General features: G+C 37.5%; 1 protein-coding gene across 2 annotated transcripts in view; it reads right to left on the bottom strand.

The window, feature by feature from the left end:
• The window catches only part of PREX2 (phosphatidylinositol-3,4,5-trisphosphate dependent Rac exchange factor 2), a 299,061-nt gene that overhangs the window by 195,802 nt on the left and 90,221 nt on the right, over positions 1-13,038 (bottom strand). For both annotated transcript variants that reach the window (XM_034668152.1, XM_002925213.4), the window contains one exon: positions 9,978-10,139. In XM_034668152.1, coding sequence (XP_034524043.1) covers positions 9,978-10,139 — 162 coding nt within the window. The remainder of the gene's footprint in view (positions 1-9,977; positions 10,140-13,038) is intronic.

Here is a 13,038-nt window from a genome sequence, read left to right as displayed (position 1 = left end):
TTTAAAAAAAAAAAAAGGCTATTTCGTTACTTAGCCACTCTAATTATTAGAAAGATGTTTCTAACTGTAGAGCCAAAATCTACCTCCCTTTCTACTCACTGAATCTACTTCTGCCTCCTGGGAGTAGAGGAATACCCTCTTCAGTAGGATAGGCCCGGCCCACCAATATCTGAAAATAGCCAATACATCTCCCTCTGGTCTTCCAAGCTATATAACTAGCATTGCCTTTGACTATTCATCCTATGGCTTGATTTGAGACACTGGCAACATCCCTGAAGATCTCCTCTGAACTTTCTCCAGTTTGTCAGGGTCTCCCTTAATATGTAACACCCCTCTAGAAGTGCACACTCCCACTCGGATGTGAGCTGGCAAATAAATCATATAGTGATACCATTAGTTCTCCAGTCCCCTACAATACATATCTTGAGATCATAAGATTATAACAGCACATTTATGGCAATCCATAATGTGGCTTGCTCCATTCAAAGTGCTCCATTAGTTAAGAAAGCATCCAGGTCATTTTCCCCTATCCTGTATTTAAATAATTTGACTTTTGAAAGATTTAATCTAGATTGGTATCACAGCAAACTCTCAAACCCCTCACTAATATACAAATACATTATGTTTGGTGGCTCAGTCAGTTAAGCATCTGCATTCAGCTTAGGTCATGATCCCAAGGTCCTGGAATCAAGCCCTGTGTCAGGCTCCCTGCTCAGCGGGGAGGCTGCCTCTCCCTCTCCCCGCCCCTCACTCGTGCTCTCTCTCACTACCTCTCTCTCTCTCAAATAAATTAAAAAAAATTTAAATCTTAAAAAAAATACATTATGTTAAAGTCATTGCCGTAAGTTCCCATTAGCTCCTAGCTCCTGATCAAAACTCAGAATAAGATTAATTGACCTCTGTGAGGTCAACAGTTCTTTTCATAAACAACCCAAAGCATCTGTTTAATAATCTATTAATGAAATTTTGTGGGGTAATGACATCGAGCCCAATCATCTTGTTATGCTTCAAAGTCTACCTCACGATATAAATGTAACATCACTCATATTATGTTTTACTAAATCCTACTGAGACATTTCTGTCACTGAGGTGAGATGGCTTTAATATTTCACAGAAAGCTTGAGAATGAGTACAGTATCTACCTTTCCGTCTTCTACCATCGTAATCTACTATCATCACATGAAATCTCTTCAGTGAATAATTAAATGATTCCAGAGGATTGCTTGTGCACTTAAGGAATCTGTGTTGAACATACACATTTGTCTAAAAAACTCCTTCTAAAGAATAGCCTGTAACATTTTTCTTTATACCACGTGTATCTCGTAGATGATAAAGAATAACCATTGTGCTTTTGATTTACCATGATTGAATCTGTGCATGATTTCTATGACAATGGCAGCTAGAAATCATTAAGCACTATTTTTTAACTAGAGATGTACGATATTATAAATATTGAAGAAAACTTGACCAACTCTACATACAGTGTTCTGTACAGTCATGAAATGCCTCTCGCTTCAGATCCATGCCACATACAAGTAGACACTTAATAAGTGTCTCTTTTTAAAAAGTGCTATAATATATTTTCCCCTCGCTTACATGATAAATCTTTCTCTGTAGTAAAAACAATCTCAAAACTTTATCTCTAAAGTAAATAAAATTTATGATATTTTGAAATTACGTGCAGTTTATTTTTCATTTACCTAGAAATGCCAGGAGAGTTTCTGGGGTTAGGAATAAAGAAGTCAAGGTACAAAATTCACAGGAGAAATTGAAATAAAGTATGGCTATGAGCATCAGATTGCTAGGTAAGAGTCAAGAGCGTTAAAGTCTATCAAAATGACAATATCAGGTGAGTGGATTAGAAAATAAAAAATGTGTGGGTCGCCTGGGTGGCACAGCGGTTAAGCGTCTGCCTTCGGCTCAGGGCGTGATCCCGGCGTTATGGGATCGAGCCCCACATCAGGCTCCTCCGCTGTGAGCCTGCTTCTTCCTCTCCCACTCCCCCTGCTTGTGTTCCCTCTCTCACTGGCTGTCTCTATCTCTGTCAAATAAATAAATAAAATCTTTAAAAAAAAAAAAAAAAAGAAAAGAAAAAATGTGAAAGCGGTAAAACACACCAGGCAGATCGTCAGAAGAGAGTGAAGCCGAAGCCTCTAGGGCAATAGTTCTCAAAATTTAGAGTTTAGGAGACACACTTGATGGGCTTCTTAAAATTCCCAGGTTCCCTGGCACTACCTTCAGAGATTGAAACTGAGTAAAGATGGGGTAGGTCCCAGGCCATTCCAGTAAATGCTGATACATGTGCTATTCTGTCAACATTCTAAGAAAAACTGCTTTGGAGGCTTGAGTACCTGAATCCAGGTGCTCAGGCTCACAGTATGGCAACCCTGCTGACATGGAGATACAGGTGAGCACAGGTCTCTGCCTGAGGTAGTCCTGACTGCTTCCCAGTGCCCAGGGCAGATGGGTGTTGATCACATTAACATGGTCTCAAATATACCACATGGTCACCTGTGGTATATTCCATCACTGATGAATATTCACTTAAACCTGCATAATGTTACCTAACCTAGCTCACATTTCATCTTCATTTTGAAATCGGTGCTAATTTTTAAAGATAGAAATCTATTCTTTGGCAAATCTGTATTTAGTCATTGAACAACCATGTATGATAAACACTTTTCTCTAGATGAATACTAAAGTCAGGTTTTTACCATTTTTACAAATGCAAGACAATGTGTTAAACATTTTCTCCTGGTATAAATCTCTAGCAAGGTCGCTTCTCTGTTCATAAAGTTTTAGAAAGAAAGAAAGAGAGAGAGGGAGAGATGGGGGGGGGAGAGGATGGGAGGGGGAGGAAGAGGGAGGGAGAGAGGGAGGGTGGGAGGAAGGAAGGAAGAAAGGAAAAAGAAAGGGAAAGATGTTTAGTTAAATCAGCTTTGTACACTGTTTCATGGGTCACCATGTAGATGTTGAAAACAGCAGATTATTTCACTGCGGCGGGGGGGGGGACTGAAAAACCTGAACTATAGAAATACCTTTACAAAGATGGAATTTCATAAGACTGTGAAAAAAATACTGCCCATGAAAATAAGCTACTTTAACAGTACAGTGATATATCACAGTCATAAACCAACATTTGAGAGGTGAGCTGTAAAAGAATTATTTTAAAAAGTAAGAGGGCCTGCATAAATCATTAACTTTGAACTACCCTAAAGCCATTACACATAATGTAATATGTATATGTACATATTCAATGCAAATATTTTTAAATTATGTGTTTACCCATATGATTCAGAGTTCTGCTGTCTTAGCAATCCCTTAAAAAATAAATAACTAAAATAATGTACTTTTATCAACTAGATGATTTATATTTTTTAATGTGCATTTCCCTTTAGGAAGCCACATTTATCATGTAAAATCAAGCTTGTGATGAATTATATAGAGAGAATTAAATACCTCAAAATCCCAGCAAGGAAGTTCCATGGATGGTTCTAATCCTGACTGCTTTCATTAAATCAGGAAAGGAAGGCTGACTGACAGTTCAAGGTGAGAAGTAACCATACATAAATAACTGTGACAGGAGGTGGGAGTCTACTCATCCAGTACCTCTCCTTTCAAAAGCTTCTCTTTCTACTCCAGCCTGTGGAAACCTATGTCATCCCCCTCCCCCTTCACCATTGCCCTGGCAGCTGTAAAGGTGAGCTACAGCGAGGGGAGCCCATCCATGTATGTCCTTAGACAAAAGAAAGAGAAACTGCAACTTTGGAAATCCATTCACAGAGACTGAATTTCAAACAACTGCACAGCATTCAACTGTAATATGAGGAAATAAAAAGTCTTGCGTGGTATATATTTGTGAACCAAAAGCCAGAACAGGATGTTAAAGAGGATTGGAGAACATCGAAGGAGCAGAAAAATGAAACAAATAACAGAACTAGGTCAGAATCACTGCCACTAAGCAAAAAAGCCACAAATATATATATAAAAAAAAGCAGCCACTGACAATCAATATAGAACTACAATATAATTTTATCTGCATTTAATTACCGCCCAACCCACTATGTATCAGACACTGTCCTAGATGCCAGAGGCCCAAGGCTTGAGACATGACCTCTGCTCCCAATACTAGCAGAAGAAACAGATATGTAAACACAGAGTTAAACGCAGTGTAATCACTGCAATAATAGAGCATTAATAAAATGAGAGTTGGCGTGAATTAAAAGTGACGAAGATTAGGGATAGCTGTGTGTTTATGACTATTTAGGTTAATCATTAACTACAAAGTTCATTCTATTCCATGCTGTGGTTTCAGGTTTCATTCATTCTCTGGGGATTTTTCTTTGTCAAATCTACACAGTACACCATTTAAATATCACCAATATGGTGAAAAGATCAGTCTGAAATGGACAAAACAGTGACCTCAGTCCCTAAGGCCAGGACCCGGAGGCAGTCTGTGGTGGCAACTCTCCTCACCAGTGGTTCCTCTTCCCATTGTGGGTGCCTCACGGTACAAGAGCCAGCAAGAAAATAGTAACAATTGAGAATCTAATTTGTTAAGAAGTTGAATCATTTTGATTCTATATTTTGAGGTACACAATCAGCTTCCAATTATACAGTCAGCATACATGAAAAACTATTCAATTTCAAAGCGCCATTACAGAATTTAATATGGAAGAATGAGGAATTTTCATTGTTGGACACTAGTCAGGTGCCAAAGTATGCTTTCAGAAAATGAAAACACCCAGAAAAGATAGTCAGAAGCGTGTGTATTTATTTTATGGCTCCTTTTCTAATTTCCAGTGTTCCCTCAAACATTAAAATCATGATTTATGAAGCACTGCAACAGAATAAATCCCCGCCTCTGAATAGACCCAATAAAAATAATATTGCTAAACCATATCTGGACTATTTGAAAGGTTAAATCTTTTTATGTTAACAAGTTCTCTTAATATCTTATGTAAGAGTTCATTACTGATTCTTTGCAGCTAGGAGGTGGCAAAAATCATTATAATAGGAAACTATTCACTAATTATCTGACCCCATTGTTGGCTCTCCCTGCTTAACACCAGGGTCTATCTCATTCATCTTGTCAACTAAATGTTGAATGTCAATAGCAGAAAAACACAGACTGCAGAAAGAAGGCATAATCTTGGCAAAGATGAAAGATGACAGGAAGCCTTGACACTTCCCCCAATCGTATGCAAAGCACTGACAGATGAAGTTTTAACAGAGCTAGACCCAGTCACTGTGGAAGAAAAGAAAATTGACAAGAATGACAACTAGATGGGCGTTTCATAAGAGAATGGTTTCAATATCAAAGGAGTGTCTCAAGAAAATGAATGAAGCATTTGAATATTCTTTCAAAAAATCTTTTAAAACTACTAGAAAAGTTAAACATGAAATGAAGAATACCACATCATTTTATCATATAATGTCATAAAATGTATGCCGCCCCGCAAAAATTCAGCATTTGATTCACTCTTTTTGAGATTCAATTTATTAAGGGAAGTTACAACCTAGATTCTGTCATATATTAGATAAAACAAAGTAATAACATAAATGTTCATTTTACTAAAGTGAAGTCCCAATCAAGCTTTCCGTCCCTCTTCCACTTAGGAAATTCTGCTCCCCTTTCTACGTAGATTCACTTTCAGTGGTCTTTTTCCCAAACCACATATCCTTAAATAACAAGGGTCATCTATAGGGGAGCCTGGGTAGCGCAGTCGTTAGGCGTCTGCCTTGGGCTCAGGGCGTGATCCCGGCATTCCGGGATCAAGTCCCACATCGGGCTCCTCTGCTGGGAGCCTGCTTCTTCCTCTCTCACTCCCCCTGCTTGTGTTCCCTCTCTCGCTGGCTGTCTATCTCTGTCAAATAAATAAATAATCTTTAACAATGGCCATCTATAAATCAACTCTGCCTCAAGGCAGTAGACAAATTTGTATCTACCAAATCACCTTTGTAGAGAGGAAGGAAACAGGTCTCATCACAACCTCTATTAGATTCACACTCATGAAGAGAACATGACTTGAAGTCAATACACTGTCAGACACAAACTTAATCATATGTAAAGCAGCAAATGGATGTTGAAATTATATTTCTCCATGTAAAAAGGTAACCAAGAGGTGTCAAATTTCTATTCTGTTTCTTTTTACTTCCTAAAACACAGTAACTATTTTGATCTTATTTTTCCAACACCTTCATATATTAATTCTCTCTTATCTTTTAATATAATTTTTTTTCAGATTTGAGAGATCTATTCCAAACAGGCCTATCATGGATGTAAAGCTGAATTACCAAGTGACATAAGGCTTATTAATACTTCCTCGTCAATACAGTTCATTATGACTCCAAAGATTACCGTTACCATTACAACAATATCAATCAGCCAAAAAGCAGACCAAGACCAAGAATGGTCCCGTTCTATGAAATGAATCAGTGACACTGATTGAACAGCTAATGAACTTCCTTTCCAAGCACACTGATCATTGCCTTACAGTTACCTTCGGTAGAAAATTCTGCACAATGTTCTAAATGTTGGATGAGACATAAAATTGAGATACAATAAATCATACTAATAAAAGGCAGAACTTCAACTATGAGCAATTAAACTACAGATCTTCTGTCATGGCAGTCACTATGTGAAGAATGACAAAAACCTAATTTCTATAATCGATTTACTTTTAAATGGCAAGCAATCAACGTAATCTAAAGAACTAGCTACATTTTTATCTGAGTAGGTATAATATTGCATGGTGACAAGGAATGGAGGGTTAAACTCTGCCATCCATTAGTTGTAAGCACTTGGGGTAAGTTACATGGCCCTTATTTTTTTAAATCTGTGTAATGAGGATTATAATACCTCAGCAAACTGTTAAAGGCTCACCAAGATTGCATACAATGGAAGATCATCCTTTCCTCAAAAGGAAAGTGGATGATTGGCAATCAAGGACTTCTGTCCTCCCCTAAGCAAATTTACCCCAGCAAGACTAGAGGAATCTTAGATTTTGATCTTGAATCTTGAGGGACGTTAATATAAGGGTGGAAAAAATTATTAGAGCCTATCCATTTTAGTTAGGGCACTGATGAGCCTGTCTACCAGCTTCGGCTGCCTAGTGTAGCTTTTCTAGTGATTCTCTGAATTACCCTGCATCTTTTTAAATTAATTTTTCTTTTAGTTTCTGTGGCTTGGAACTATCTAACCTTAACTGAAGTGATAACACCTTCAGTAGACAGGTTCATATATTAGACAAATGGGAATTTCTCAAGGGTAAAATCCTACCGCTAAAACAGAGCTTTCAAATACTACTCATTTGCATAGCATTTTACAGTATTCAAAGCACTTCCACTTATTTCGTTCGACTCCTGCCATAGCCCACATTGAATGTGCGAGAGGTCTGATGCATCATCCCCAAACTAAGGATTTGAGTCTGGGCTAGAAAGGAAGTCTGCTCAAAAGTCAGGCTTTTGCACTATGTCATCTGCTTTGGAACCACAGATTTCAATCACCTGTTTACCCAAATTCAACATAAAGGAATATAGCACAAAATACTAGACAGGCAAGATACCTGACAGATTTTACTATAAAAAACCTTCATTTGATTAATGGGAAAATAAGACCCTGGACAATTAAGTGACTTACTTGAAATAAACAATTCACCTAAAGTGGAAATAATGCAAATTCATGGTGTGTCAGACTCAGATACCATTCAAGAAATTGTAGTTATGGAGCAAGGGTGTCATCCCTAAGGTGGTCCTCAAAGGTCTGCAGGAGCTCAGAAAAGGAACTAGACAGGGAGCTGTTTTCCAACCTTAGCTCAAGCCTTCTCACCTCAAAGGGTCTTTAAGGAACTCTCTGTTCTTGGCTGACATGCCACCTGACATCTGCCCTTGCCCTGTCCTAACCCCACTAGAGCTACTCTAAACATACACAAAGCTGTTGGCAAGCTGAGCACTAATCCTTGTTTGCAATTCAAAGAAAGCTCTTTAACTATCCCCCTTCCCTCCCAGGGCCTGCGTTCACCCTTTAGGACTATTCCTGTCCTGTGCACCTTTGGAGTCCTGTCAGAAATTTCTCCTAAGCTTCCAGGAAGGGATCAGGCCTGAGTACCATAATAGCTTTCCCTCTCTCTCCAAGGTGGTGGACTGCGATGGGGAATCAGGTTCTTAGCACAAGTTGACAACCAGTTGGCTGGGCCTTCCTCCAAGCGGCACTCCCTCAATGCTCCAAAACCCCCCAAGGCAGCATGGCTGTGCTGTGTCGTACGCAATCATATTCAAATCCTACTCAAGTAGAATCTGCATTGCTGCCCTTTTTGGGACCCAACACTCATATGATCCGCTCTGTGTGCGCTGGGACTGTAGTCATATCTGATTTCCTGCAGCCGGTTTCCTCTGTCCAGATGCCCCATTTTCCTCTTGCACTCCGGCTGTTGTTGTAAATACAGCAAGGCTGATGAGATTGAGGCACCCACTGTTATGGGCTGTATATGACATAGTATGACCCACACACATTCTTTGTTTGAGGAACTGGCATGCCGAGTGCAAGAAATGTCAACACTTTTTAAAGAAACTCTTATTTCTGCAGTAGACGCAATTTTTAGGATATACGGGAGGAGGAACGGAATTATGACAGATTCCATTTCCCCAGAGTACCGAGAAGAATCTGTGAGGTTTTGTTTTGGTAAAAGGCCTGGAAGATATCAATGAGAAATCCTGCAATTTAAAGCAAGTTCGGTTTTTCTTCCAATGCTCGAGTGACAACAGAACGACAAAAGCAAACTTCAGTCCATTTTTCTCAACCCAGCAGGGCAACCGCTCCCCAGGAAAGGAATTATCATCATGAATCAACTGTAAAACACACAACCATTTTAATTGACTGAAAGAAGTAGCATTCATGCTGAAATGCGAGGTCACCCTGGACACTTGAAATGGAAGAATATAGATGAGGAGAAAGATTAGATCCCAGCTAGCATTTGAAAAGTTTCATGGTGAAGAGTGAACAAACAGGGGAATTCCCGGAGGTCAACGTTTGAGGTTTCTTTGCAAATTTGAGTGGATATAATTTTAGATTTAAATGGAAACCAACATATTGAAGATATGAAACAAATCAGTCAATTATAACGTCCTAAAGGTAAAAAGCAATCCACTCGAATTGTGTGATATATTATTCGGTTGGAAACATTTTAAATCTTCTTTATACCTTTAAAAAATTTGTCTTAACTGTTTACTTTATAAAAATAAATTATCCTCGTTGAAAGCTCATGCTCATCTCAATTAAGTCAAGTTAAAGACAAAATTTTAATCTATGCTTTATATAGCACCAAAATAATATAGGGCTCCAACCCCATGAAATAATGGGAATTCAAAGTTACCATAGATGAAAACATATTACAGATTCTGAAGATCACTCTTCGTTTGCTTTTATATCATTTAAAAAAAATCTTTCTCTAATGAATCATAAATCCGTAAAACTTTTCATCTTGAATGGACCTTAAAAATCACATCATAGTTCCTTCATTTTAGAAATGAGAAAATTCAGATTTAGAGATTAAGTGAGCTTAAAATGAAATTTGTCATCAAACACCTAATTTAGAAACTGAAAATAACAGTATCATAGAACACATACGGAGCGTCATTCCCCTTCTTTACTCTCTCCAGGATTCAGGCTATGTACTTGTTGACCAAAGAAAGGCAGGAAAAAGGATAATCAAGGTGCACAAATACTAAAATACCAAAGCTTATAACCGACACAATATTAGATGGCTCTATCACAAAGCTTTCAGGTTGATGTTAAGTCGATTAACTGCCCCTTTAAAGATATTAAAAATAATAATGACAGCACTTTCCAGAAATGGTTACAGCCATTATCTGGGAAAATGACCATTTATGGTTCCATCCAATGTCAACAATTCTACACACAGCAAAAGACATAACAAAACTATTTTAAGCTCCATTGTTGAGTAGAGTGAATGTACCTCCCAGCCTTCAATGTGAGACTGCCATTCCTCTAGAACTTCTAATTTCTCCATCTGCCTCTTGGCCTCGTTTATGTTGGAACAGACAGCTTTCATGGCTTGGAGGGCTTCCATTACTGCTGCGTAGTCACTGTGTTTCCTTGGAGTCCGCTTCAGCAACTCCTGTTTATACACAAAAAACAAATCACCCTTTGATCTTCCGCTTTCTGGTACAGTAGGCTCAGACTGACCAGGAAATGAAAAGTACAGAGATCGTGAGAGCCACTTTCAGAAGTGACATCACAAACTCCACTAAGATTAAGATCAAAAACGAAAGGCTGAATCAATGAATATGCATTACCCTGATACACATTTTGCAGCTTCTTTGATTTTTTTCCTTAAAATTATTTTGTTTTTAAAAACTAAATTAGATTTCTCCTTTCGACTTGTCAAATATCTCACCTGCAGCGTGTAATTTTTTTATAAGATTGCCCTCTGCTCCAACAGAAATATAAGTTTGTATGTCTTCCTAGAGTCTTTAACTGAACATTAAGTCTTTAAATAAGTATGTCCCATAATTTCAAAAATAATTTAATTGCCTTANTGTCAAATATCTCACCTGCAGCGTGTAATTTTTTTATAAGATTGCCCTCTGCTCCAACAGAAATATAAGTTTATATGTCTTCCTAGAGTCTTTAACTGAACATTAAGTCTTTAAATAAGTATGTCCCATAATTTCAAAAATAACTTAATTGCCTTATTTTTTAATACACTTTTGAGAAACTATAAAAACATGTCAGAAGTGAAGCAAAATTTTTAAAAATGTCTTACACACTAGCAAAATAAATAATTTATAAGTTATGTGATACTCCATCACTAAAGGTGCAATTTATGTTATTTTCACCAATAACTCCGGTTCATTTTCTGCAATGAATTAATTGCCGTATGACCCTCAATAACTTTTAGTTTTGTTTTGATTTTTGCTGGGGTTTTTTTTTTTTTTGGCATTTTATGGTTTTTTCCATTCAGGATATCAGAGCAAGAGTGATCTTTAATCTTTTAAATATATTAAAAGGTCCTGTTTGTTGGTTAGAAGCACAAAATTAAACATCTTCACCCACTGTCTAGACAGTTGTGACCACATCGCTTTTTAATTAGTCATTTGTTTCTTTACTACAGTTACCATCATCATGTAACTAACAAAATTACAGAAATCCTGAGGCAAGTCTTAAAAAGAATTTTCTTAATTCTTAACATACAGTGGGAAAATATGCAGTTGTTATAGTCTCTTGAGGTCTGTTACTGTTGAAAATTCTGCCATAAACTTTGACCTTGCATTCAGTATGTTCACACTCCATTCTGCAGAGCTAGCACCAGAAGAATACACATGACATCACTCCCAAGACAAGATTTAAAAACTTATGTTGGGGGGCGCCTGGGTGGCTCAGTCGTTAAGCGTCTGCCATCGGCTCAGGGCGTGATCCCAGCGTTGTGGGATCGAGCCCCAAATCAGGCTCCTCCGCTATGAGCCTGCTTCTTCCTCTCCCACTCCCCTGCTTGTGTTCCCTCTCTCGCTGGCTGTCTCTATCTCTGTTGAATAAATAAATAAAATCTTTAAAAAAAAAAAAACAAAACAAAACTTATGTTGGATCACAAATCCATAAAAGNGTTCCCTCTCTCGCTGGCTGTCTCTATCTCTGTTGAATAAATAAATAAAATCTTTAAAAAAAAAAAACAAAACAAAACTTATGTTGGATCACAAATCCATAAAACAGATATGCTGGCTTCTCCAAAAATTCTAAAGCGCAGAAGTATCTGTAAATTATGTGAAGTGGTCAAGTCGTCTGCAGACTATGATTTGGGGCCTTATGGAATTGTGCCCAATGGGTATCTGTGGAGTTGAGACATGAATTGAGATAATGTGAAATAGCAAGATAAATGACTAGTAATAATCTTTTGTCAGTTGCTTTCTATGAACCCTGTGTTGGTTGGCCCAACCGATAATTCCAAGTTCCACAAATAAGACTGATAAATCTTTTCTTTAACACACAGCCTAATTCCCTAATGTTTTTCTCTGAATAAATAAAACCATTCAAAATCAAAGAGATTATCAGCCCAATGGTACAAAAAACAACAAAAATTATCAACACCAACTTATCTACTGCCTAAGTAAATAGTTTCTTCATGTTTCTTTGTGAAGATAATCATCCAAAGAAGGGGAAAGATGTCACCTTTCCACTTCTTAAAGGTGCTCTGAGTTGGTCTTTTTCTTCCTAAGCAAGGGTGCGTCCATGATTCTATATTTTGAGAGGTCAGCTCAGCCAACCCTATCCGGTGGTCATCCCTATCCAGAAGTGATTTAGAACAACTACTTAGCATGATGTGTTTCTCTTAATATCACTATCCCTTCTGACTCTTTAAACAAACAAATGCCTGGGATTCCAAAATCAGGTCCAGGAATAGCTAAAGTGATCTGAGTCACCAAGTCAGGAAGTCTGAAAGGACTCTCAGAAAGATAGGACTCACGTTTGCACCAGTCCTCCTGCCCTTCTGAAGAGCACACTAAAGCTCTGAAGAACTAGAGATCCCTGTGATAGCTTCTCTCTATGGCTTAACCGAGCAATCGGAACTTGTTTTTTAATAAGGAGAAATTGTTTTCAAAGAAATTTTACACAAAAACCCAGTTATGCAACTCACGGAAGTTGTAGCTCTAAAAAAATGTATTTTTAGCTCAAATTCCTTATATTTGTTTCTCAAAAAGTAAATTGATAAGAACACCAGTTAATAAGTGCATAGCATATTGGAATATTTGAAAAATTTAGAGAGCAAGTAGTAATGAATCTATTAAAATAGATTAGAATCAAATATATATAAGTAATCATAGCTAATATATATGGAATACATACTGTGCTAAATGATTTGCATAAAACAGTTCAATTACTATTTTTATGTAATACCTTTTCCATATGCATATATATGTATACACACAATACACAAACGATATATGTATCTATTATACACATTCTTGCAGACATATGCTACAATGTCATTATCATTTCTGTTTCAAAAATAAAAACCCAAG

Source organism: Ailuropoda melanoleuca, chromosome 9 (genome assembly GCF_002007445.2).
Source record: "Ailuropoda melanoleuca isolate Jingjing chromosome 9, ASM200744v2, whole genome shotgun sequence".
Classification (NCBI taxonomy): domain Eukaryota; kingdom Metazoa; phylum Chordata; class Mammalia; order Carnivora; family Ursidae; genus Ailuropoda; species Ailuropoda melanoleuca.
Note: the sequence above shows the minus strand (reverse complement) of the source record. Positions and strands in the feature narration are given on the sequence as shown.